Raw genomic sequence first — 27,180 nt, forward strand, 5'->3', positions numbered from 1 at the left:
TATAACAAGCAAGATAATATCAAATGAACTTCACACACAGAATAGTCAGAAACTCTTTTTTCTTTTAATCTCCTTTTACAATTGTCAAAACATGATCAAAGGTTAGGTCTTGTTAAGTGCTTTAATGTAGTTGCATCATCATCATCATCATTATTTATTTACTATTATTATTAATTATTGAATTTATATTCTGCCCTATACCTGAGGGTCTCAGGGCTGTTCACAGAATAAAACCAGAATAAATCGTGCTGGTGGAGTGCATCTCCCTCTCTTAGCAGGAAATCATTCAAGTTGTGGTTCTTCCTAGATGGTGGCACATAGAGTCCCTTTATGGGCAAATTATTATTACTATTATTTATTTATTTATTTATTTCATTTATATACCATCTGCAGGTCTCAGGGCAGTTCACAAGATAATCAATTTTTTTAAAAAAAGTTCTGCCCTCAGTAAAAAATGGGGCAGCTTTAGACTCTCAGTTCTGAAGGGGTATCTGGCTGCCGTGATGGATGGCTGGTTTGGAACGCTTCTAATTCCAAGAGAGCTTTGTTGATTCTGTTTATTGTGGGGAATGGCGTAAGATCCACTTTAAACCTGCCAAGACAAATTAATAGTTAGACATAGAGGCTGTGGTAGTTAATGTAGTGATTAGGGGTAGACAAATGTGTCAATTTCGGTTCTCTGTTTCTCATTTTCCCAATCTTAAATAGTACTGTACTTAATTTTCCCACAGCAATTTTATAATTAAAAAAATCATCAGCATCCTAATGTGTGTGCATGCACAAACACACACAATTTCCCCAACTGCAGTTTTGCAAATCAGTTTCCCCTAATTTAATGCATTTTTGTATGTTCTTTTCACTAACATACACATTTTCATGCACACCCTACCCCAGTATATGCATTTCTGTGCACATCACTTGGCGGGAGAAATGCACCACAAAACTGGGAGAAGTGTTAATTTCTAAGGATGGCTTTTTGTCGGCTCTCGTATTGTTTCAAAAAGTGCAGATCTGCCTTTAAATGCAAACAAAATCAAATATTTCCCCTATCCATAATACCAATATATTCTGTGAATAAATGCTCCACCCACAAGCCATGATCCAGTGAAATAAGCTCTTTCACAAAAGCTTCATTGGTGTAAATGCTCCCCCCCCCCCATTAATTGTAGCATGCATTTCAAGGGGAGGGTCGTATTCACTGGGATTTTGGCTGGGGAGGGAAGGGCTAATCTTCCCCTCCCCTGCATTTACTTTGGTTCCCTCATCCTTGCTGTTTAAATGAACAAAAATGGCTGTTGTGATTGCCAGTGATGCACTGAGCATCTTGTAGAGCTAGATGTTGGCAACTGAAGCAGGCACCATTTAGGCCAGCTTCCTCAACCTTGGGCCTCCAGATGTTTTTGGCCTACAACTCCCATGATCCCTAGCTAGCTGGACCAGTGGTCAGGGATGATGGGAATTGTAGCCTCAAAGCCTTATTTAGGCAGAGGAGAATCAATACAGAACTGGGATGTGGAAGACAAAAGTCTAGTGGACATCCTAATTCTGGGCTGTTTAGGTGAGAGTGGTGTTTTACGTGTCATCTTGAACTGGGATGACTCACTGCCTGCTTTCCAAGTGTAGATTGGAACACTGCACTTTTTAATTTTCTATTTTTCTTAATAAACGTAAAAAGTGATAAGCAACGTTGGTCACATTCAGAGTACACCCATCTAAGTCAACAGACCAAAGTCATTTTAGCCAGCTTATTTCAGTGGGTTTATTTTTAAGCACCGTGTGTTATGTACTGAAGTTCTCACCCTGGGCCAGCAGGGGGATACTGTAGATAGTTATACAAATAAGGGATTGAAAGTGACGTTCAGTGATTGGATAGTTTTAGAAAATTGTTACAGTTACGTTGTACTGGAGCTCTATATAAGCAGGCTGACTGAACCCTTCAGTTCAGTTCTGTTCTGGCCTCTGAATAAACAAGAGCTGTTTGAAGAATTGCTGTGTCGTCTGATATGTTCACCCACAACTTAACACCGTGACTTCATACAGATATCGCCCATTGCTTCATACAACACTTGAATGTCAAAATATAAAACATAACAGCATTGCACTTCTCCTGACTTCCCTTCCTCCCCAACATTTTCTGGAAGTAGAATCCCAATGCAGAAAGTTTATCCAATTCGTCTGCTACTTCAGTAGGTATTATCCTCCCACCCCAAGTATGACTGCCAACTAGGCCAATGGGATCACACCAGTTGCCCTAGCAACTAGCAAGGCATAGTTCTGCTTACCTCCCGGCATTGAAAACTTGGGGAACCAAGCATAGGTCAGCCATGGTTACCTGCAGAAAAGCAGAAAGAAATGTTAAAGCAGTTCCAAGAGCCCTTCAGCTTTTCAACCTAGCAGGGATTGTGTTTTCTCAGAGTTAAATTATAGTGGTGACATTTTGATGTGGCTGGAATATCAGCTCAGAGACCGGTGGAATGACCGTGGAGAAGTCTCTCTGTCTCCTCTTCTATCTGATGTATCAGAATCTTAGAATTGTATAGTTGGAAGGGATCCCGAGGGTCATCTAGCCCCAACCCCTGAAATGCTGGAATCAAAAAAGTGTTCGGCGTCATGTGCTGGCGATGATTCTATGGGAGGCACAGCGCTGAGCAGTTTGATATTAAAAGCAATGAGAAGAGGCAGGGAATATGGAAGACAAATTAATACAATACCAAATTCTGCTTACAGAAATATCTTAACGGTTTGACATTAAAAAACGTACTGTAACCCTTTGCAAATAGTTTGCTGGGAAACTCCAGTTTACTATTTTCTGTAGCTCAGCTCATGAACTGGATATGGATTTTTTTATTGTGATATTTATACCCCCGCCATTCCATTTCGTATTAGAATACTCAGGGCAGCTGATATGAACAGTTTAAAAAGTATTGTGAACCATTTAAAAATGATCAGGATTTTTTTTTTTTTAAATAAAGCCACACACTTGAGCAGCAGATGAAAACAACCAAGACAAAGTACCAGGTATGATTAAAATCAGCACTTGGTAGCTGGCAGGCCACTTGGAACAGGAAAATCTCTAGCTGATGAAACGCTATTGAAAGAGGCTAGATGGCTCACTCAGGGCTGTTTCAACTGACCTACGTGAATGAGCAGCATCCTGCAGGTGAAGATAGTCCTTTTCAGGTATCCTTTTCAGCCGTGAAGTACTGTATAAGATTTGCAGTATAATTTGGGGGCATGTGTGAACTTTGGTTAACCATTGTTATTTTTGTATTCAGATATGTTGGATTTGCGTTTGGCAATTTGGGTGTGTGCACGCGTGTGGCTTGCTCTCCTGTTCCCTTTTAATTCTCTGCTGCCTGGGTGCAAAGGTGGGTCTGGATGGAGGAGATGACGGCAAGAATATAAGTGCATTAAACAGAACTGGATTTGCAAGAACCCCTTTCAACTAACGTTCCCTTGAGACACCCAAAAAGATCTCCATGCTTTGGGGCCTTGGAAGGAGAAAGAACATAATGGCCACTCCCCCATCTCTGTACATACAACAACCAGAGTAACAGCTTGCACGCTATCCTGTGACATTTTGATTGGACTGCTAACGGTAGCAGGTGGCACTGTTGCTCAACTTTTGCTGTAGCCAAGAATACAGGGGTAATGTTCAGCCTTTTGCGAGAGGTCCCTAAAAAAGGTAACTGGGGTAGGGAGAGAAAGGAATAAGTAAACTATTAGCTTACTGTGTCCTTGGATCTCTACTCGCTTGCCCTCTGCGTTGATACCAGTGCACAGATAAGAGAACATAAGAACAGACTGTTGGATCAGGCCAATGGTCCATCAAAACAGTTCTTTCAGTGGCCAACCAGATGTCTATGGGAAACTCACAAACAGGATCTGAGCACAAGAACCCTCTCCCCTCCAGTGGTTTCCAGCAACTGGTATTCAGAAGCTTTGCTGCCTCCAGCTGTGGAGGCAGAACACAGCCATCATGGTTGGTTGTCTAATCCTCTTTTAACACCAATGAAGTTGGGGACCATCACTGCCTCCTGGGGGAGCAACTTCCACAGTGTGACTATGTGCTGCGTGAAGAAGTACTTCTCTTCTTTATCTGACCTAAATCTCCCAACATTCAGCTTCACTGGATGTCCGCAAGTGATTTCTTGCCATCCTTGCCAGAGGACAGGATTGCATCTTGCCTTACCTCATCCCCAACGCAGTAGCGCCCAGCTGTTTCACGCAGGATCTGCTCCAAAGCTCCAGAAAAAGAAAACGGCATGTTGTTGGAAATCGAGAACACACTTTTTGTTTTTCAGCATAGACAAATCACACTGCTAAATTTGGCCTTGTTTTCATAAAGGAGCATTAAACGTCCTGGTTATTAAATGGCAAATATCTGGATCTCCCAAGGAGGATATTGCATCGGTTTTGTTTCTCCCCTGTGTTTCAGCGCTGTGCTGAACTAAGTCATAGCTTGGCCTTGGGTGTTGTCCAAACTGGGCCATGGTTTAGTTCTCTCCAGACTAACAGTGAGCTATAACAAACAATTGTTCTTGGTTTATGGCTTGTGAACTAAACTAAATGAACCCAAGTTTGGACCACATGTTTATGCAGGGGTGAGGAAGCCAGTAGGCCAGATCCATATTTCCCCAGCCCTACCAGGTCAAATTTGAATGATAGGTGTGGGTGCCCCCCTGCCAATCACCTGACATCACTATGTCAGATGCTTCTATGATTTGAAGTCCCAACTGTTGGGACTTTGTTCAAAGTGCAGTGTGAGGCTCTTTGAAAGCCCCTTTCCAAACAGCCTTATGCTGCTCTTTAAACTTGTGCTGCCTGAGACTAATAGGAGCTTAATCCAAAGCAGCTGGAGGGATACCAGATTGATGGAGGCTGGCTTAACTGTTCCACCGGTGTCTTCCAGTACAAGCCAGACAGGAAGACAGCTTTCTTCTCAAAACCTCCTACCTGTCTAGCAAGTGACTAAAGTCCAGCTAAAAGTTTCAACCTGGGACTCACCTTTGAAACCACGAGAAATGCAGTTCTTTGCCCATTCTTGTTTCTTCTCACCAAACTGCTCCAGGACAGTCAAGTTCTGATAAAATGTAGGAAGAGCCAGAGTTAGATTGCCTCTACTGTACAACACCCAGAAGCTTCACTATATGGTGGCTAATAAATAAATATTAATAATAAAAAGAGAAGGAAGGTTGGAAAACTACTTTTGGGGTGTGTGAAGGTATGGCAAAGACAATTATTCAGATAGTAAGGCTTTAATCTATGATATAGTGCAAGAGTAGCTAAGCTGTGTCTTTCTAGGAGTGGAACTCCCATCATCCCTGACCCTCAGTCAGGGTGTGCTGGGCTGATGGGAACCAGAGTCCAATAACATCTGAAGTGCCGCAGATTCACCACCCCAGCTGTAGTGTGATGTGCCTTTTGAACTTTAAGGCTGAGGCAAGACAAATAGATATTGTCTTGTTTTTATCTCTAGGGACTTTTTTGTCTGGAACAGATACAAAGAGGGCCACAGACAATGGGTACTGAGTGAGCACTAGTACAGCACAGTATGAGGGCAGGGGTCATCTGCAATACTATCTGTAGAAATTCATTACTCCCACCTTTCTGGGAGAGGCCTTCACGATGCCCTTTTTGCTGTGCATTCATGATTATTTGCACACCCGTGATGGTGTGGGGTGGTTAAGCAGGATTCTGCTTACAACAGGGTTTGCACCTGCAAAAGTGTCAGGATAATAATACTATTTTGTGTTCAGTCAGTTCCAGTCCTGTACCTTCCGCTAACACCCTGTCACTTTTTATACTTCAAATGTTGCAGTTTGTTTGTTTTTTTGCACTGCAGTGCAAAAGTGCCCTTCCGGGGGGAAATAATGTTGTAATGTTGAGGAAGCATTGCTTCCAGTTGGAACGATGTGTGGCTGGTCCAGTATAAATCCACCCCCAATTTCGCACTATCACTGTGTCTTTCATATATTGCAGAATATATATCCGGGGGGGGGGGGGACGACACCCAATCGGGAGGGGTGTTCTGAACCACAGGCCCAAAGGAAGGCTCGTGGGAGTGGTTTGGTGCAGGAACACCAAAGGAGGACATCAAAAACATCAGAGCGGCCAATTATAGGGCTTTATTAAAGGAGGTGTAACATTACAGCAAAACAGTCTATAGCCTTCATAGACGCAGGACAGATTCTGCGGACAAGCCATTTCCTTGCTGCAGTGTCTGTCCCATGTCTGCAAAGGCTAGGAGACCTGGCAAGCTGCTTTGCTGTAAGCCTACAATGTGTTTAATAAAGCACCAGAACTAGCCATTCTGATGATCTTGACATCCTTTGGTATCCCTGCACCCAACCACTCCCAGAAGCCCTCCTTGGGGCCTGAGGTTTGTAACAAGAGACACCGCTTCATTTGCAGTCAGTAGTGAACTCTGATCCAACAGGGTTAAGGATGGATAGGCAGGCCCAGCAACTGGGCAATTACCTGCAAGGGTTGAATTCCAGAAGCAATGTGCTCTGAGATCATCCGCACCTGGGCTCTCTTCTTTGGATCCTGGGGCAGGAGACTAGGTCTTGGACGCGTCTCCTCCAGGTACTCTATTATTGCTATCTGCAATAAGCGGTGAGACTTTTAGACAAGAATGGCCTGGGAGGGAGGGGAGTGGTTGAAATGGAGACAGTAGTTCCCTGATGCAGATCAAGGAGTGAGGAATCTAAAGCAGTAGTTCCCAAACGTTTTCCCCTCCCATGAATTTGATGAGGGTTTTGTCTGCTGCAGCAATTGTAATGTGGCTGTACTAGATACTGTATGACTCTTGAAATGGTATTGCTTTTATTTTCTATATATTATTAAATAATTATATAAACTGTAAGAAATAAACGAAGCAACAGAAATACAATTAAAAATCAATATAAATATTTAACACAATGGATGTGCTATTTCACGTCTTCAGCGACAAATCCACAGGTAAGCCATGGATCACCTGAATGAAGCTTGTGCACCACAAGCTGTAGATCTGCTTGGATTAAACCAAGCCTGGGGCTTTCCAGATGTTGAGCATTACAACTCCAGTCGCCTCTCATTATCAGCCATGCAGGCTGGGCTGATGGAAGCTGGAGTTCAACAACCTCTGGAGGGCCACAGGTTTTCCATCTGTCTTTCAAGCTAATCTGGAGCATATGCTAGTAAAAGCATATCCCGTGTAAGGAATGAATCTCATGTCTCAGAACAATCAGTATGGAACCACAGGTAGGATGGGATTCTTCAAGCAACATCAGTGTGGGATTAATTTCATGGTGAAAAGAAACCCATTTAACGGTGCTGCTAGGTGTTCCTATCCCATTTACGATAGCTTCCTTTCCAACAAGTCCCAAGCCCACTCCCGAGATCTGGAGTGCAAAGTCCTTTGCCTGGGCAGCAGAATCAAGTAAATAATTAATACAGATTGCTTACTCACCGACTGCGAGAGGGTGATGCCATCAATTTTGAGGGCTGGGACTTGCTGCATTGGGTTCACTGCTTGGTACTCTGGTGTCAGCTGTGGAGACAGGACAGCTCCTGAGACGTTTGGGCTCCGCTACTGAAGCCCAGAAGAGCAAGTCTTGCCCCTTGCGGAGGCACCACCCTGCCTGCTGTGCAGACCACATCCCACCATCTCCTTACCTGCTGCCCTCCATCCTTCAGAAGGTTGACAGGTGCTGAATCATAGGCAATTCCTTTCAGAGCCAGTGCTGCCAAGAGAAAGGGTGACATACAGTTTCAGGATGCTACCTACTCCAATTTATATATTTTTATCACTTCGTTTTTAAACGCTCTGAGCACTGTGGAAGTTGAAGCAACAAAACAACAAAAATCTGTAGAATCAGCATCACAAGAACTTGTGATAACATGGATTTAAGAACTAAGGTGTGTTTTAAGAGCAAATATGAGAACCAGGATTTTGTTTCAAAAGGGGAATGTGCTCATTTATGTTTAAAGCAACAGCAGTGGTTTCTGTGGAGCTAATTCACCTTCCTCACTGAAGGTCAAACTAGATGTGACTTGAGAAGACGGGTTTCCTGTTCAGGTGTCTCTGTTTAAATATAAAGCAAGGGGTGTCTACCACTTTCCACAACAGGTAAGCATGGGTGAGAGGGAGCTGAACTCTTTCACCCTCCAGTTGTTGCTGAACTACAACTCCCATCCCTAGCAAGCAAGCATGGCCGGTGGCCGGGGATGATGGACGTTGTAGTGCAGCAACATCTGGAGGACCAAAGGTTCCCCACTCCTACACTGAAACAACAAACCAGACACCAGGCTGCTTCACCATGTTCTGCAATCTGGAGAGAGCAATTCAGTTAACATGGTTGATGCTCTATTTGACTAATAGTTGTAACCCCCAACCAGAGTCAGTCTTGTTTATCTTGCTAGATTATATCAGGTTATGAGCTTCAACAGACAGAACTTTTAAAACCCAAAGTCTTCCAGCATCCCTTGAGTGTTTCCAGAGTGCCTCTAAAGAATGCAGGAAATGCAGACATCTGGATTGTGCTATTTTTATGTAGAAAATATGAATTTAATTAATCACAGTCCTCAGATTAAAAAGATCAGCCAAAGAGAGAAGGAGCTACATAAAAATCCTTATGAGTGCAGAAATATTTGGGAATTTCTAGATTGCATACATTGCAATATAGGAATAAATGTGGCCTGCCTCACAAATGTTTTCTGCCACAGAAGAGGGCTACTTTGCACATTACAGAACTTCCTGCATGTAGTGCACTTTATGCAATGGAATAAAAAATTTAACCTCATGCGTTTACAGTGCATGTATGCTCAGAAATAAGTCCCATTGAATTCAATGTGGCTTACTTCCAGGTAAGTGGGGTTAGGACTGCAGCCTGAAACATCACTTTTGATGTACAGTGGAACCTCGGGTTGTGGATGTAATCCGTGATGGAGGCACGTCTGCAGCCTGCAGTGTTCGCATCCTGAAGCGCCGCGTCTGCGCAGGCGTGATTCGGTGCTTCTGCACATGTGCGAGCAAGGAAACCTGGAAGTAACCCTTTCCCGTACGTCCGGGTTTCCCACGGTCCGTAACCCAAAAGCATGTAACCCGAAGTGTCCATAACATGAGGTATGACTGTATATATGGGCTGCACATGTTAGACACATGGGCTATAGCCAACTGCTTTCTCCTAAAGACAATCTGCACACAGGTTGCACAATATTTTCCCATTTTTGCAGTGCAGTCCTATATGTGTCTACTTAGAAGTAAGCACCACTGAGCTCAGTCAGGCTTGCTTCCAGGAAAGTGTGAACAGGGTTGCACCCTTAAAGCACAAACTTGTTCTCTGTATTCACACAATCTAGGAGCTTTCTTCTTTCCACACCAAACTAATTCTAGCATTTGATCCCACTCTTTACCACAGGTAAGGAAGACACATTCCAGTCTTCAGAAATGGCTGATCTTTCGGATATATGTTTGCTGCTCTGTGGTTTAATAAATCATTTATTAACTGCATTTTGGTGAAGAAATGCAAAAGACTCTTAACTGGCAGCATCCTATAGAATAGGATTCCATGCCTGTGCTTACCAATTCTCACTCTCCAGGTGCAGGAACTTCTGAAATAAGTATAGAGGACTGGCTGCAGTGGGGATGGGGGTGGGACAAGGAAAAAAAGCAAGTTACAATTGAAGCAGACTCACTAATATTAAAATAAATGTTAAAAGTTATCAAGTCCATAGAAAACAGCTAATTTGTTTTGGTTTTTTTCTTTTAGCACAATACAGTCTTGCCATTTGTCTTGTGATTCTCCTGAAAATGAAATTGACTCATTTTGCAAACAGCATGTTTACACAAGAGGGGCCTCACAGATTCCTATTTCTTCTTCTGAAATACTGGCATTTTCCACTGTTGACCCCTCCTCATCGCCCACCCCACCCTGCAAATCCCAAACAGCTATAAGATGGAAGCTCACTTTCTAAACTTTCAGTGAAGGTGTGCCTGAAGACCAGCAGCTTCTACTCCAGAGGAATATTATAGCAAAGTGTGTGGGAAAAGTGACACAACAAAGCTATGATATCAAGACAGAGCCTCACCTACCAGAAACCCACATTTATCTCACCTTTTTAGAAGCCTCCATGCTGCATGTGGTGCAGGATTCTCAGAATGAAAGCCAGCTCACACTGTCTAAAACTTGCAGGGAGGGTGAGAGGGAGGAATATTTCCCTTGCAGCCAATTGGAGAAATTTCATAATCCCACCCTTTTAGCTATCAGATGGCAAAACAGAGCAAGACAAAGATCTCATTGCTTAGCACTTTTAGTCAGATACCGGGGTGGGGAACTAGAGCTGTGTGACTTTTTTTTTTGTAAAATAGGCAAGCTGGGCCTGTAGTTCTTTACTGCAGGGACAGAAAAACTGTGGTCCTCCAGATGTTGCTAGACTTCATCTCCTGCAACCATCACATCTGGATAATCTCTGCCTGAAAAAGAATCTATTAGAAAGACCCGAAGACTTGCCGATCAGGAGGTCGGCAGCTCAAATCCCTGTGACGGGGTGAGCTCCCATTGCTCTGTCCCTGCTCCTGCCAACCTAGCAGTTCAAAAGCACATCAAAGTGCAAGTAGATAAATAGGTCCCGCTCCGGTGGGACCGTTTCTGTGCGCTGCTCTGGTTCGCCAGAAGTGGCTTAGTCATGCTGGCCACATGACCTGGAAGCTGTACGCCGGCTCCCTCGGCCAATAAAGTGAGATGAGCACCACAACCCCAGAGTCGGTCACGACTGGACTTAATGGTCAGGGGTCCCTTTACCTTTACCTTAAAGGATTGTAGCAAAATAAATTGCGGGGTGAGGGGTGGAGAAAGTGCATAGTCAGAAAATTGCATAATTACCCTTCAGCAACCGACCTTCAACTTTATTGTGTTTTACAATCAAGCTGGTAAAAGAACTGTAAACAACCCTGAGGTCCTTTTTGAAATAGTGGGTACAAATGAGATAGGTAGAAAGCTTAGAATCCTGACTAACCAGTGCCACAGGAAACTGCCTTACACTATGACAGACTACTGGCCCATCTAACTCTGTTGCCTGCATTGACTCTCCAGGGTTTCAGGCAGAGGTATTTTCTTGGGAGATGTGGGGTATTAAACCTGAGACCTTTTGCATGAGCCACAGTCTCTCCCAAAGGGGATGGGGATATGGGACCAGGATTATTCCAGTTTAATAAATCACAGAACAAAGATTTATGGTGTATCCCTGGTTGCCCAGAAGGCAAAACTCCATCCCGACTTTGTCTCCTGCTCCATTTTGTTGTTTATCAATCTGAAATCCTATACTTCAGAGTATTCCTCACTGAACTTCACAGGATATCCTTCTGTTCTCGGTAGACGGGTACAGGGTAGCTCAGTTAGTTACACGGGGAAATTGTCACAGCAAAAAGAATTAAAATGGGCATTAAGCTTTCGTCTGAGCAGAATATTTAACTCAAATGGAAGCCTGGATACAAGGAAAGACTATTCAGGAAAAACAAGAAAAAGAAATACAAACAGCGTGTTCCTCCAAGCACCCTTCACTAACGTGTTGTCGTCCGGATGTTTTGGACTACAATTCCCATCAGTCCTAGACAGCTGGCTTTGCAAACACAAATGTATCTTTTCCCCCTCCGCTTGTTGTAATAGCAACTACCTTCGCTAATGCGGCACACATCCTGTGCAGTCCTTCGTCTTTCTCTAGCCGAAGAACGAAGCTATAATTTTTTTTGCTCAACAGGGCATTGGCTAGGATAGGAGTAGCCGCCGCTTCTGTTCCGCGCTGGCGTTTTACTGCCTGCCAGCCTTGAATGGAGACTTTGTTCGAGAGTAGACGCTTTTCCCGTGAGTCGGTGGGATTCTGGGAGTTGTAGTTTCAGCTCATTCCAGAAGTCTTAAAACTGGCCCTCTTTATTCCTTAGGATTTAAGGCGGCAAGCACGAATTTAAAAGAGAACACCTCAGAAAATGCACATTTCAGAGAGGCAGCTGTGTCAATCTTTTGCAGCAAAAGCGAAACAAAGCTTGGGCCGCCCAGGACCCAGTTTGGCAAATGAGGCAACTTATTTTACAAAAAGGTAAAAAACGGTTATATTCGCCTTGACAACTGCAATACATATAGCATTAAGAAAATGTCGGGTTAAACTGAAGGCTTCTTTATTTAACCCAGAGCAGTAAATAAATCTCCGAAAAGGTTAAAAAACAAACAAACCAATGTTCCCAGAAAGTGAATTGTAAGCAATCTGTACCCTAGCTCCTAGTTACAATTTCCCCGATTCTCATCCTTGCTTTCCAAAGACCAGTGGACAAAATCCTGGCACAGACTTCGTCTACTTTGTATTGCCCCTCCCTCAGCGGAAAGGCGAAGGGGCGGATGGATGGGTGTCTCACCCTGCTAGGAATTTTATATAATGAGGTGTTAAGTTTAACTCCTCGCCTGTTAGTGTGAGTTTCTGCATCAAATTAATTCACATCATGTTGGCCCAATAAAAATGTCACATCTCCTTTAACTATTCTAGGAACCTTTAATTATTTTGCCCATCACGTCCCATCACGTCCCACAATCAACTAGATCCTCAAATTGATCCGTTTATTTTTAATTTCACATTTTCCCCTTTTCTCGGCCAGATCTCGCTATCAAAGCAGCTTGTTTTCCTCTGAAAGAGCAGGAAGTGGGAGTTTTAAATTAGTGAATTTATTGTCTTCAAACAGTTCTGCTAGCCCATGTTTTAGCAGGAACTTTTATATGTACAGATGTCCTTTAAATATGTCTAGCCCTTCTCTGACAGGTAACCCTGGGATACAGTATTTCAGAGATAGCAGCTTGTCAGTCATAATGCAGAATTATGAAGTCACTTCTGATGTCAATTGACAATATGATTGTATCTGGATCATCCCTCAGTCGGCAGGAGAGGCAGGAGACTAAACAAGGCAGCCCCTCTGCAACAAATATACAAAAGGTGCTGCTTGCTGCCCTTGATGCCACAGTGCTTACAGAGACATGCAGCGGATTCTAGGTTTTAATTGAACGTCGCAAAACTCCGCTAATCCATTCTGGCACGCACAGCCTTGCCTCAAGGACTACGCTTCCCACAATGCAGTGGAAGCCTCTGTAGTTCCCCGCCCCTCGCTCACGTGGGGCGGAACGGCAAACTCTTTTGCCCATCATGCCTTTCGAACGCGGACTCTCCTTCCCGTGGTGCATCGGGCGCAGGCAAGGTAGCGGGGCCGGCAGGAGGCGCCTCCTGTCTGGCCGCGAATGCCGCTGGCGGCGAACGACAACGGCCAGGCCGTACCGGCCGGCCTGCGGCAGCGAAAAGCCCTCCGACTGGCAAGCGGCCCTGCGCCGACGCCCTCCGCAGCCCGGAGACCCGGCTGGTTCTGGAGCCCGCTTGGCCTCGTCGTCTTCCTAAGCTTCGCAACCCGCTTCTATCGCCTACGGGAGCCGCCACACATCTGGTGAGGGGCTGTGGGGTGCCATGGTTACGAGGGCGGGGCTTAGGTTCGGAGGCGGGCTTGTGGGAAATGAGTTTCCATGATCTAGAACCCACTTCATCAGACGCGTTAACTGTTACCTTCCGCTGATAGTTACACAAATACGCTTGTTGTTTTTTTTAAAAAAACTGCCTTGATATTTTAATTTTACTTAAAAAAATTAAGGTGATGTTTAAAGTGTATTAAATACAACATATCTATTTGTGGCCCTTCCTCCAAAAAAACTCAGGGTGCCAAATGTAAGTCCCCTTCACTATTTTTACATTGCAACAACCTTACAAGAGAGCTTAAGTGGTCCAACGTCCCCAAGTGCAGATCTGCTTAGTGTTTTGTTTCATCATCACACTGAACAGCTAGGAGTGGCAAAGACTGATGTGAGCCGGGGGCTAACAGTCACCTTTTTACTCTTTTCCCTTTCATAGCTGGGATGAAACACATTTTGGAAAGATGGGAAGCTATTACATTAACCGAACCTTTTTCTTTGATGTCCATCCACCTCTGGGGAAGGTAAATAGCGAACACCAATTCTTGCAAACTTTGAGATTATGAACATTCCTTGACTGCAGAACATTCTCATCCTGGTTCAGTTCAATCATCATTGTGTCTAAATTATGTCTCTTTATTAGATCAAGTTAGTGCTCTAAAAAGTTATAAACTACTTCATCTACTTCTGCTTGAATAAGGTCAGTCCTCTTCTCTCCCTAGATGCTGATAGGACTTGCCGGTTACCTGAGTGGCTATGATGGCACATTCCCTTTCCAGAAGCCAGGGGACAAATATGAACAACATAACTACATAGGAATGAGAGGGGTAAGACTGTGGGGCTTCTTAAATAACCAGAGGTCATATATGGAGAAGACCTAGAGTTTCCCTCTTCTCTCTCTCTGCCTCCAATAAAACATATGTTTATGTTTCAAGAATGGGTTTTGATTCCAGGTAATACTGTAATCTCCATTTCTAAAGCTGTACTAAATCTGATGGTTGTACAGTAATCTAATATTTGGTAGGATTTGGAATGAGTAGAGAAGAGGAATAAAAAAGCTATGTGCAATGTTCTTTTAGTTGTCTCATAGTTTATGAAATTAGTAACTTCAGTTAACTGCAGGGAGGAGGGAACCAGTCTTTGTCTGCCTGCCTGTCTGTCTGTCTCTCTAGCATAATTTTCTGTCAGTTATTTTTAGTGCAGGGTTGTGTTTTCCTCATGCCCATGGAGGTATCACTGTCAGCAGTTTTGACTCTCAAACAATATGACATTTGGTGTTGTGGTTAGAGTTGTCAGACCAGGGTTCAAATGGCAACTCAGCCATGAAGCTCACTGGGTCACTTTGGGCCAGTCACTGCCTCTCAGCCTAACCTATATCACAGGGTTTTTTTGCGGGGCGGGATTAAATGAATATGGGGGGAAACCATCTACATCACCTTGAACTTGTTTGAGAAAGGTGGGAGTGTTGCAAATATAGGGAAAAGGGAGATAATGTAGGTTAAGCTGTGGGATGGTTATATTTTCTCATCGTATGGGTTAATGGAAGCTTTAGAATTAGTGGTACCTCAGGTTACAGACCCTGCTAACCCATAAATATTACCTGGGTTAAGAATTTTGCTTCAGGGTGAGAACAGAAATTGTGGTGCGGCGGCGCAGCGGCAGCAGCAGGAGACCCCATTGGCTAAAGTGGTGCTTCAGGTGAAGAACAGTTTCAGGTTAAGAACAGACCTCCAGAACGAATTAAGTTCTTAACCCGAGGTACCACTGTATTTGGGCAGAAGTGAGGATGAATGAAGGTAGGGTGGTGGAGGATCGGATTTGGAACTTTTCATCTGTTTTATCTCTAGAGGAATATTTCTATCATGAAATCCTGACTAAACACCAGGAAGAAGTTTTGGACAGTAAGAGCTGTTTGACAGTGGAACAGACTCCCTCGAGAGGTTGTGGGCTCTCCTTCACTGCAGGTTTTAAAGCAGAGATTGGATGGTCATTTGTTATAGATGCTTTAATTGAGATTCCTGCATTGTAGGGTGTTGGACCAGATGACCGTTGGTCTCTTCCAATGCTGTGTTTCTATGAGGGTGGAGAATACTCAGCAGACTGACTTGAGTATACTTGGCTGTGTGTTTTTAAGGTTGGGTAGCAGCAGAGCTAAGGACATGCTTTGTCATCACCACGTGAAGAGTGTTTCTCCTCTCTTTATTTAGTTCTGTGCGTTCCTTGGTTCGTGCCTGGTCCCCTTCTCTTACCTCACGGTGCTGGAGTTGTCCAAATCTCTGCCTGCTGGAATGCTTACAGCTGCCATTCTGATTTTTGGTAAGCATCCTCTTCATGTTCCAGGGTTTGTTTCATTAGTTTCTCCTGTTGGAAAACGATGCTCAGTGAAGGAATTGGGCTTGAGAAACTTTAGGTGCTCATGGTCTCCTGTCACAGAAGACCCTAAGTGTCAACATCCTTATTTAGTCACAGACTTGTGGGGAGTACCTGAACAAACTTCTTGCCTTCAGTTTTCTGCCTAGTAATAAACACAGAGGATTATTGTGCTATAAATATGATTAGGGTGTAAAATACTTTGAGTGCTTTACACATGCAAAAATGTTTTAAGAGTCTGCATAAAAACAAACAAATGTTTTGAATGTACATATGCCCTGGGTACAATCAAAAGGCCGAAAAGTTTTCCCTTTTTTTGGTCCACATTATTTGGAAAGGAGAGAATACAGGAACAAAGATGAGCTATAGGAGCATTTCTCAAGAGGGGACAATTTTAGCTGATATTGAATAAGTGGAAAGTTGTGATAGGAAATGGCATTGGCTTAGGTAATGAGAGGTGGAGGAGGACAGGGAAGAGAACTATCTTGGCTGTCTCTTAATGCAAACCCAGGCCATTGAGCCTGAGCTTCCACAGCTGCCTCCCACCATGAACCACCATGGGCAGGATTGGCAGCAACAGCAGCAGGTATGTTTTTATGCTTATGATAATATTTTGTTCTCTTGTTAATTATGCTATTTTAAATGTGCATCTTATATTTTACTTTCTTCAGTAATGCTTTATTTTGGATTGTTTTATGTGCTGCTTTAAAATGTTGTAAAGCCTATTCACCAGCATAGATCAAACAGCAATAATACCAGAGGACTGGGGATTGGCAATCATCGTTCCCATATTCAAGAAAGGCTGTAAACTTGATCCAGCCAATTACAGACCAATCAGTCTCTTAAGCATCATTAGCAAACTTTATGCAACTCACTTACGTGAAAAGTTTGCGGATTGGCTGGAACAGGAGCACATCCTAAAGGAAGCCCAGGCTGGTTTCAGGGCACATAGATCAACTCTAGACCAAGGACTGGTATTGCAACATCTAGTGGAGAAATACACCTCAAAGAAAGGAGGCTCCCTCTATGTAGCCTTTATGGATTTCAAATCAGCTTTCGATTTGATACCCCGGCACAGACTTTGGGAAAAATTAAATGCCACAAACATCGATAGACGTCTTTTGCTTCTTATCCGTAGACTACATGAAAATACTCGGATCCGTGTTAGATGCGACCGTTATGGGAACCTATCAAAGGAAATCCAAAGTTTCCATGGTGTCAAGCAAGGCTGTGTTCTTGCTCCTATTCTATTTAACTTCTATATAAACTCCTTAGTCGGAAAGATGGAGGAAGCAAGTACTCATCCCCCAAACCTAAATAATATACCAATCCCAGTCCTTTTGTATGCAGATGATGCGGCACTTATTTCCTTCTCTTGTGTGGGTCTAAGAAAACTTTTACGAGCTTTTACAGAGTATTGCGAAGCTGAACACCTAATAATAAATTACACTAAATCAAAAATTATGGTGTTCTCCAAGAGAAAACGCCGACATAAATGGAAAATTAATAACCAACCTATTGAGCAAGTAACATCTTTTAGATATCTTGGAATAAGTTTTGACGAGAAGGGATCTTGGTGCCATCAGATTAAGAATTCTATAGTAAATGCGCAAAGATCTTCCAGAGCTATCATAAGATTCTTTTACAGAAAAGGAGGTCAATATGTTCCTGCTGCCTCCCAGGTCTTTGTTGCAAAAATACTTCCACAATTGATGTATGGCACCCAGATATTTAATTGTCAAAAACTCAAGTCCCTGGAATCTGTACAAACTAAATTTTACCGCTCCCTACTAGGGTTACCTACCTGTGTCTCCAACACAGCCATCAGGCTGGAGGTAGGTCAACTCCCTATTAATGCCAGGATATGGATCCTGAAGATTCACTTCTGGCTAAAACTCATATTTTTCCCAGTGGGAGTGGCTCCATTGACTCTACTAGACCCGTTCCAGTCTAAATGGAGATTGTCGCTTTATGAAAAATTGAAGGGCCTGGGGCTTTCCCCACAAGAACTTATAGCCTCAGGTTTTGAAAAGGCTAAAAGGATAGTGAGCCAGCGAATAGGAGATGTAGAGCTTCAGGACCATATGAGCAAGATAGATAAATATCCAGCCATCCAAGATTATGGAAAAGGGTTTAATCTAACACCATATTTGCTGGATCTACAAATCGCAAAATACAGGCGGGCGTTTACCCTTACCAGATTTGATGTACTGCCATCTGCCTTACTAAAGGGCAGATACGAGGGCACACCCTATGCTGAACGAGTTTGCCCATGTGGTCTGAAAGAGGTGGAAACGGCTTCACATGTGTTGTTACACTGCGACCTTTACGGGGATATTAGGTCACTGTTTATCTCCCCTATCGTTCAGAAAATTCCAGGTCGATCTGAATCTCAGCGGCTGAAAATCCTACTAGGAGATAAAAACCCAGAAGTAACACTGAAAGTGGCCAAATTTTCTGCGGCTGCGATCAAGCGGAGGGCATTAGCTGTAAAAAAGTAAAAGACTTGACCCCTGGACAAGCCCCTTCATTTTTTAAGTCTATACATATACTGTAGTGCATATATGTGTATATATGTGTGTGTGTGTGTGTGTGCATATGTGTATTGCTTTTATGCATAATTTTATAATTTTTAATTGACACCATTATTCCCCTTGTAAACTATTGTTGTTTTTTTATGCTTTTCTGGTCTATGACCGTAATAAATTTATTCATTCATTCATTCAATGTTGTAAAGCGCTTTGAGATTTTTCCCCTAAAAATACAGTAGAACCTTGACTTACCACTGCCCCTACTTGCGAACAATCCGACTTGTGACCACGGCAAACCCAGAAGTAAAGACTAGGTTTGCCACAATTCACGAACGTGCAGAAGCAGCTTCTGCCGACTGCACATGCGCAGAACGGCGCTTCTCCCAGAGACCTGGATTGACTCATGCATGGACCTCTGGAACGGATTCTGTACATGAGTAGAGGTTCCACTGTATAAAGTGGCATGAAAATGAAATGAATAATAATAACAACAATTAACTGATGACCCCAAGCTGTATGCTTTGAAGTTTATATCTCTGATGGTGAATAGTATCTCTGACAGTGAAATCAATGTGTAGATGAGGGTGAGACACTTTGCAGGTAATGAGTGAAAGCAGCATAGTTGATTTTGTACATTCTGATGTGTTCTTATTGCAATAAGATTATGCTTGAGTAAGCACTGAAAAAAACAACAACTTTTAGGCTGTTTTTAGAACAACAGCTGATATGTTTTTGTCTTATTTTTCCAGATACAGGGTTCATTACTCTCTCTCAGTACATTCTGCTAGACCCCATTCTGATGTTCTTCCTCATGGGAGCTGTGCTCAGCATGGTCAAGCATGATTCCTGTGCAAACAGGTAAGGTGGCAGCAGTTTTTCGAGTATGTGGCCCTTCACACTTGTGTCAGAAGATTTAATTATATGTTTGTTTTGCATTACGCTGTGATTTTTATCCTGCCAACTTGGCTCCAAAGAGTCCTCAGTGTATTCAGTATATCATAAAACAACTCAAAACAGCAATAAAATCCATTGTTAAGAAATAAAAGCACATAATATATAACATGTGAAACAACACCTAAAAATGTAGAACATGGCAGACAATTGAACAAAGAAGGTCTCTCCCAAGAAGCATCATTTAATAATACCATAATGTACAGGGATAGTAGTTCAGTGGACTGGGCAGTAGATTCCTGTATTCAGGAGCAGAGCCATACTCAGTATGGTAGCAGTGATTGGCATTAAGGTACAGATGATTGCCCTCTCCTCTAGTGTTGCATTCACAAATAACATGCAGATTCATGTGTGATAGTGATGGCTCCAAAAGGCTAGGGCCCTGTCTATTGCCTGATGTGGTTATTCTGAGCCTTCTGGGCTATTGTATTGACCTTTCTTAACAGCAGGAGGTTTTCTTTCTGTGTGATCAGTTGAATTGCTTTAGATCAGATTTTAGCACTGCCTCATTTTTAGGGAGAGCGCTTCAAGAACAGGTGAGGAACCATTTTCAGCCTGAAGGCAACATGCCCTTCTGAACGCGGGGGCAAAAGTGTTTGGAACAAGGAACGTAAATGTGTTCTGTTTCTCCATTGGAGATACCTAGGTATAAAGCATATCCTGCCTTAGATTTACTCCAGGGATCTCTATTAAAAAGTTTATTATTCCAATAGGAAGTTTTTCAAATGTGTTTTTCAGACCCTTTTCTGCTCCCTGGTGGTTCTGGCTCTGTTTGACTGGGATAAACCTTGCTGGTGCAATAGGCGTGAAATTTGTTGGCCTTTTTGTAGTGCTCCTGGTTGGACTGAACACTGTTTGTGATCTCTGGGAGCTGCTGGGAGACCTCAGTCTCTCACTGGTGAGTGTCTAGAATTTTTACTAGCTTTCAGTGTTTGTGGGGAAATGCATCATGAAAACATTGTACAGTCATACCTTGGATCTCAAATGCCTTGGCTCCCAAACAAATCGGCTCCCAAACGATTGAAACCCGGGAGTGAGTGTTCTGGTTTTCGAACAATTTTCAGAAGCTGGACATTAGGTGCGGCTTCCGATTGGCTGCAGGAGCTTCCTGCAGCCAATCAGAAGCCATGCTGTAGTTGCTTCAGTCAGCCAGTGGTTACTGTATTGGAGCCAAATGATGACCATGACAGAACATATTTAAAAACTGTCTGACAATCTATATAAAGCTTCCTTCTGCATTACACATTAAAATATTGCTGTTGTTCATTCAAGGAGACTGTTGTCCCCTGAGTTGTTCTTGTTTTCATTTCGACTTTGCACTGAGTAGCCTAAGGTTAAGCATACACTATAGAGTTCTGTAAATAGTTTTTATGAGAAATTGCTGCTAGATAGAGGCCTTTGATTCGCTGTATCTAATGTGCTGTAATGGGAAACCTGAAGTTGTTTTGACCTTCAATACGGGAATACAGTTAATAGTCTGCAGATTAGATTTTGGCATACACAATGCATTATTCCTAGTTACCGGTTTAGAGCTGTCCTTATGGGTTTTGCAAGCTCTGCAGGTTGAGCTACTTTTCTGAAGATGAAACTTCAGTCAGTTCATTTTTTCACAAAGAGGATTTTTTCCAGACTTAAATAACTTGTCAAGGTAGAAGCTGAATTCAGCAGTGGGCTTAAATTATTTTTAGCTTGCATTTAGAAGTCATCAATTATGACACAGGTTGACCTTGGTGATAAATGCTATTAAATCTGTGTCTCATTAGCAGCAAGGAAATTGGCTTTTTGCCATCCATAATGCTGTTTATTCAAGCCTATCTTAGGGGTGCTATTATTCTTCTGGGGTCAGCTTCTCAGATTGTTTGAAGTTACAAAATCCAATTTATTCCACCTACTATCCTTTCTATATAGGGTAAATATTCTTTCTGCTATGAGGTTTGCCTCTCTTGGTTTAAATAAGTGTAGTCCAAAGACATAGAGTATCAGCTTCTGAAAAGGTCTGCTTCTAATGTCAGGTCAGTTAATTACATTTGAAATAGGACAAATTCATCTTCCTTAAGTCTCCTGCCTGCAGATGGCTGCAATGTAATTAGAGTTGCACCATTGCCAGCAAAACTCTATGAGTCTTAACAATATGCAAATAAATGCACTAACTCCACAAGAGGAATTGATGGAGTAGCCAACTGGTGCAGTCCTTATAGCTTGCTTGGTTAGGTGTACTCAAGAGATGTGTACAAAGAAACCTGCCTAAATGGTGCTGCAACTGTTCTGAATTCTTTGTTTCAGGTCACTCTGGGGAGGCACTTCCTGGCTCGTGTGCTCTGCCTCATTATGCTGCCCCTTGCTCTCTATACTGCTATGTTTGCTGTTCATTTTGCAGTGCTAAATAGAAGGTATTTCTCCTCACTTTTCTGTCAGAAAGAAAACACACATATGACAACATTAGCTAAATTCAGGCATTGTGCCAAACCATGCTTAAGGAAGCTTAACTGAGAAACCATAATTGACAATTGGCTAGCCAGTGGGTTTGAAGCTTGAGGGTATCGCTAGCTATTTTTCAGACTTTGGGCACAATGTTTGAATTGACAAACATGAAAGCAGACAAGCTCTGTGTTCTAAACTATGGTGTTGTTTGGTGCGATGTTTGAATTGAGCCATAATTCTAATGAAGTTGTATTTTTATGCAAGGCAGGCAAGTCATGGTAATAGCTGTTTTAGGAATTCTACATGGTGTTCCAGCTCTGTTTAGTTATGCCTCAATATTTAACCTGATCCATGTGTGCATTAATTTCTTCGGAGTCTTGAGTGTAGACCTGTGTCTTCAGACATGGTGGCTTTATCATCACTGACCAGTTAGCATTTGAGTGACAGGATCAGGCACGGTTGTTTCATGATTTTGTTGTGGACACGTGCCTACCTCTTATGTTACATTGTCCTTTACTAATAAATAATGGAAAGAAGACTGAAAAGTTATTATTTTATTTTTTTAAAAAAAAATATGTCACACTTCTCAACAAGTGGTATTAGCCCAAAGTACTTGAGCCAATGTTGGCTTTGCGATTCACCAGTCAATTTTCTGGGTGATAGGCATGTTGAATTCAGTGGTTTATTCTGTGTTTTGCTTTGCTGGATATTGGTCTCTGTCAAATACCACTGACCTTCTAAAATGACAATATTCACCAAGCTTCTGACCACAGTATTTACTCCCATGCTTAAGAGTAAGCCGTTAACGCCACTAGTGAAGAAAAGTGACGGGCCAGCCAGTAAAGTTCTAATCCTGTAGGTCAGCATGCAAGTTTGAGGTACATGCACAAGTCTGGGGGCTGTTTTAGGAAATACTCAACCAAATATCTCACTTAAATTAGGCTTTCCTCAGGATTGTTTACTTGCATTGTACTTGGGCACAATTGATCACTTAATTGATGTAAATCTGAAGGTAGCTGAAGGTTCCTTGTGTGTCAGCCAAATGACCCAGATTTTTATAGACATCAAAGGAAATTGGGAACATCCTGTCCGCTGACAGGCCAGTGCTGCTATGTTTCCTGCTTATTAAATTATATGCTTAAAACTCTTTCCTTTTGTCTCCATGCACGCATAATTTACATACACTTGTTTTTTCCCCAGTGGGCCTGGTGATGGTTTTTTCAGCTCTGGATTTCAGTCTCGGCTGATTGGAAACAATCTTCATAACATGTCTGTTCCAGAGTGTGAGTATCTAGGTACTTGAGGGAACCAATGCTCTAATGAACACTCTGTATCCAAGCAAACAAAAAACTCTCCTGTGTTTTTAAGAGAACACAGGGTGGATGCTAAAGGAAATGCAAAGTATTTGTCACGTGTCTTTTTGCTCTTTAGTGTGTTTGGAATGGTGATCTGAACCACCTTGGAATTATTTCTGAACATTTTGATCTTTGTCACTTGTGGGTTCGGAGTGGAAAGTTTAGAACTGAGCAAAGGTGTGGCGGAAGCATATAAAATGTATAATGAGAGAGTTGATGGACCTTCAAAAGATGCAAAAAACAAACAAATGGAACAGTAACTTTTAATTATATATTTCTGTATTGGATTAAAACGAGTTGTAGTTCCTGGCACCACCTTGGAGAAATCCTGATCTGTTAAACTAAATTAAATTGTTAAACTGTAAATTAAACTAAATTGGCAGATTGTGTCTGAAACCAGTGTAAATGTGTGCCATCTTGATTCAGTAGTCACATGCTAGTGATCTCCCAACTGGCATCTTTTCTTTGTAGGGTGAGACTGTTGCCTAACAGCTGTTGTGCTACCTGAACCATTCTATACACTCTGGTTACATTAAATAAGTGACACTTGGTTACCAGTACAGTTAACAAAGTTTTGGGGAAATGTGGACCCCTATTGTACCCAAGCAGCCGAGGTGGGAGTGCAGAGAGGCAGTGATAATTGGGGGGATAAATTGTTGTCACTGCACCTCCTTCACTTCAGCCTATGAGCTAAGGATGTGCTGTCAGAGTGTTTCTTCTGTGGTTATTTGATTCCCCGCTCCCTGCACAACAGGAAGAAAAAGCAAAACATCTAGAAAGAATAAGAAACATGTGATTTAAAATCTGTAGAAATCAACAGGAATATTTGGGGGCAGGTGGAGTGTGTGGGTTTCTGATGTTTTTCCAAGAAAAGTTGGCTGTATCTGCAAAAACAAATTCTGGGATTATTTCACCTAATTAATGAAGTCACATATATTTTTAAAATGCTGTTATCTTCTTAAACCTGAAAGATTGGGTGGACTATTCTGAAATAATGTCTTTGAATGCCTCCCTCATTGCTCAAATTCCACATCTTAAGGTATCTGCTTCTATATCTATGAGAATTTGATTTCCCAATGGATTTTGCAAATGATGGTAAATGACACCAAGTTTTTTTTTTATGCAATCAATGTGGACTAGTGAAAGTTCAGCTTGTCTTGAAATAGCAGCTGCAGTCACATCAGACCATGATGGCAGCCACATGATGATTCTGTGGTGGCAACAGTTTCACAGCACAGTGGAATCTTGGTCATGATTAATGACTGTGTATCCTGCACTCTCGTGGCTGGTTTTATGCAAGCATTTCTAGTACACAGGTGCCAATATGTTTTACTTACTCACAAAATTATACACCGCCCTCTCCCAAAACATCACGGTAGTGTATAGCAACATAAACACATTTAAAAGCAATACAAAGCAATCATTAAAATGACTGGCTACTTGGGACATTTTAGATAACCCCATAGGCCTGTTGCCATAAGAGAGGCTCCAAGAGGTTTCTGAAAGTAAGAAGAATGGGGGGGAAAGATGCCTGTCAGATGTCTGCTGCAAGAGCGTTCCATAGCATGGGACCAGTAACACTAAATGCTCAACTCCAAATGAAGGGTGTTTGCGCCTCTGTAACACAGAGGACAACTAACAACACAATTTACTTGTGTTCCATTTGCAATACTGTCATAGGTGAACCACCTTAAACCATTGCTCTCTTCCTTTAGACTTGGCGTATGGCTCTGTGATAACAATGAAAAACCTTCGTATGGCAGGCGGATACCTTCACTCACACTGGCACCTGTATCCTGAGGGTGTGGGAGCACGGCAGCAGCAGGTCAGTGAACTGTTGGAATGTCACATTTTGCTGGTGTTGCCGTAAGCCATTCATGTGACTAAAACACTGGAAAGGTGTGTGTGCACGTTTGCTTTTGAAGTTGGCAGGTTTATAAGCCCTTCCTGTGTTGTTTTCAGACAAGGGAGTGCCTTGCAGAAATACTTCTAGATGGCTTAGAAGTCAAAATCTGTCTGAGACCTGTGCTGTTTCAGCTGCTTCATGTCCTCTTAGTACAAATAATGGTTGTTTCATGTTCCTCTCTTGCTATGGATTTTTTCCAGCATCTTTGCAGCCTGAAAGTCTTGTGTAGTTCTTGAGGAGATCTGTTAGTATTATTGGTAGCTATAGTCTTGATGGCAGTATCCCTTTGTATACCCCTCACTGGGGAACAACAGCAGGAAAGGGCTATTGGACTTATGCCCTGCTTGTAACCTTCCCAGAGGCATCTGGTTCGCCAGTGTGATGAACAGGAGGCTGGGTTATGGATATCTAGGCTTTTTCCCTGTTCCCGCAGGTCTTGTACCACTTGCTTACAGGACTGGAGTAGTTCACACAATCATTAGAATACAAGTCTTCTCCAAAAGCACTTCCATCATATGGCAGTGATACTGAGCCCAAGGAGTCCAGGGTGAATTCTTAGGAAGACTAACACAGGACAGGGGTGAGAATAAGGCAGGGAGCATTGCTCTGGACTTTGGCAGTATAGATTCCTGGTTCCATGCATTTCTTAATTCAAATAGAGTTGACTTCAAATATTATATTGTATCACAGTTGTGTGCACAACACAATGATGTAAAAGCCTTTGTCCAGCACAGAAATAACGTCACTTTGGGGTGTGTGTGTGTGAAGTGTCACAGTGTGGAATTAACACCCCCAAAGTCAAATATGCATCTTGGCTCATACATGGATTTGGCTTCTTTGCATTAAAAATGCAATAAATCATAAAAGCAGTAACTATTCTGCTATTCACAAGAAACTGCAATTGCTTTGTGTGTGTGCATACGCATTGGTTACAAGCTTGGGTCGTTCAGAAATGCATAGCATTGCCTTTGTCTGTAGTGAATACACAAAGACTAGACTGCTTGTATTTTTGAAGGGATGGAATGCAATGACTTCTCTGTGCTTCTAGGTCACTGCATATTTGCATAAGGACTTGAATAACTTGTGGATTATAAAGAAACACAACTTGAAAGCAGGTAACTGGAGAATAAAACGGTGTAATATGTAACTGTTTTTTTCCTTCTTCAAGATAATTGATCTCCCTTTTCCCTAGGAGTTTTAGTTTCTTTTCTAAATCTGAGGGATTACTGTATTGGTTTGTTTGTTTGTTACATTTATATTGTGCCTCTCCTCCTGTAAGGCATTCCAAGTAGCATACATCGTTTTCCTTCACTTATTGTATAAACTGGGCTGTGTTTGATACCCCTCTGAGGCAGCTGAAGGTGCATGGTCCACTGGGTTCTGCGTAAAGGGGAGTGTGGATGCCATTCTCTGCCCTTTAACGCCTATGGTCTTGTCTGTGACTATGGAAGTAAGGGGAAGGGCAGCATCTACTTGTTCTCAGGTCCTGTGGACTTGCCTGTCCTGAATGGGTGCCAAAAGCACAGAACTTCAAGATCTGTCTCCTAGTGCTTCTTTGTGAGTTTTCTCAAGACTGCCTTGGAGGGGCACACTTGCCACTTCTGTTTACTTTTATAATTCATTTTTTACATTCATATCCACCTTTCTTCTCAGAAGGTCAAAGTGGTGTACATAGGATCATAGAATTTTAGAGCTAGAATGGACCAACCACCCACAATACAGGAATCTTTTGCCTAACGTGGGACTTGAACCCACAAGCCTGGGATTAAGAGTCATATACTGTACTGACTGAGCTATCCAGCAATTCATGCTTTCTCTTCCTCCCCATTTTATCCTCATAACAACCCTATGAAGTAGGTTAGGCTGAGATACTGTAGCTGGCCAAAGGTCACCCAAGTGAGCTTCGTGGCTGAGAAGAAATTTGAACTCTTGTCTCCCAGGTCCTAGTCCAACCACTCCAGTGAACTGTCTTGTGTCATGTCTAGTGGCAAATTAGATCTGATATATATCAAACTCAGTTCCTTATTGTGAGGAGGTCATTATACAAGGTTTTTGCAAGCTTTTAAAATAGTCCAGTAGCGCTGGAAGGCAAGTTTTGGAGCGCATGCCTCTTGGTGGCATGGGCTAGTGACGGCAACATAGATGAATTGGATAAGCATTTGAGGTTG

At 42.5% G+C, this 27,180-nt stretch overlaps 2 protein-coding genes across 9 annotated transcripts in view; one reads left to right on the plus strand and one right to left on the minus strand.

Moving 5' to 3' along the window:
• Positions 1-42: 42 nt before the first annotated feature.
• GSTZ1 (glutathione S-transferase zeta 1) lies at positions 43-11,815 on the minus strand. 3 transcript variants are annotated; one of them, XM_081915665.1, is made up of 9 exons: positions 11,659-11,815; positions 9,569-9,620; positions 7,660-7,727; positions 7,454-7,534; positions 6,481-6,606; positions 5,008-5,083; positions 4,193-4,245; positions 2,283-2,332; positions 43-592 (listed from the first exon to the last, which is right to left on the minus strand). In XM_081915665.1, exons 1-9 carry the CDS (start codon positions 11,677-11,679, stop codon positions 466-468), a joined length of 654 nt encoding a protein of 217 aa, XP_081771791.1. In that variant the 5' UTR covers positions 11,680-11,815; the 3' UTR covers positions 43-465. The 3 variants fall into 3 exon arrangements, with proteins under 3 accessions (XP_081771791.1, XP_081771790.1, XP_081771792.1); XM_081915664.1 differs by having other exon boundaries at positions 11,656-11,794; XM_081915666.1 differs by lacking the exon at positions 11,659-11,815 and adding an exon at positions 10,101-10,246.
• A 748-nt stretch (positions 11,816-12,563) lies between these two features.
• Positions 12,564-27,180, plus strand: part of POMT2 (protein O-mannosyltransferase 2) — a 43,397-nt gene continuing 28,780 nt past the window's right edge. For 2 of the 6 annotated variants that reach the window (XM_081911061.1, XM_081911059.1), the window contains exons 1-10: positions 12,567-13,459; positions 13,918-14,002; positions 14,201-14,305; positions 15,686-15,794; positions 19,129-19,237; positions 20,069-20,228; positions 21,614-21,720; positions 22,952-23,034; positions 24,822-24,931; positions 26,061-26,127. In XM_081911061.1, the coding sequence (XP_081767187.1) occupies positions 13,260-13,459; positions 13,918-14,002; positions 14,201-14,305; positions 15,686-15,794; positions 19,129-19,237; positions 20,069-20,228; positions 21,614-21,720; positions 22,952-23,034; positions 24,822-24,931; positions 26,061-26,127 (1,135 nt within the window). In that variant the 5' untranslated portion in view covers positions 12,567-13,259. Of the gene's footprint in view, positions 13,460-13,917; positions 14,003-14,200; positions 14,306-15,685; positions 15,795-19,128; positions 19,238-20,068; positions 20,229-21,613; positions 21,721-22,951; positions 23,035-24,821; positions 24,932-26,060; positions 26,128-27,180 lie in introns of all 6 variants that reach the window. The other 4 variants (XM_081911057.1, XM_081911058.1, XM_081911062.1 and 1 more) reach the window with 4 other exon arrangements.

Source organism: Podarcis melisellensis, assembly GCF_964234715.1.
Source record: "Podarcis melisellensis genome assembly, chromosome: 1".
In the NCBI taxonomy this organism is placed as follows: Eukaryota; Metazoa; Chordata; class Lepidosauria; order Squamata; family Lacertidae; genus Podarcis; species Podarcis melisellensis.

Coding starts and splice junctions, on each gene's coding strand:
- GSTZ1 (XM_081915664.1), bottom strand. CDS start 11,679: ATGTGTGCCGCATTAGCGAAGGTA. Junction 7,535..7,659: donor TGAAGGATGGAGGGCAGCAG/GTAAGGAGATGG, acceptor CTGTCTCCACAG/CTGACACCAGAGTACCAAGC. Junction 5,084..6,480: donor CTGGAATTCAACCCTTGCAG/GTAATTGCCCAG, acceptor ACATTTTATCAG/AACTTGACTGTCCTGGAGCA.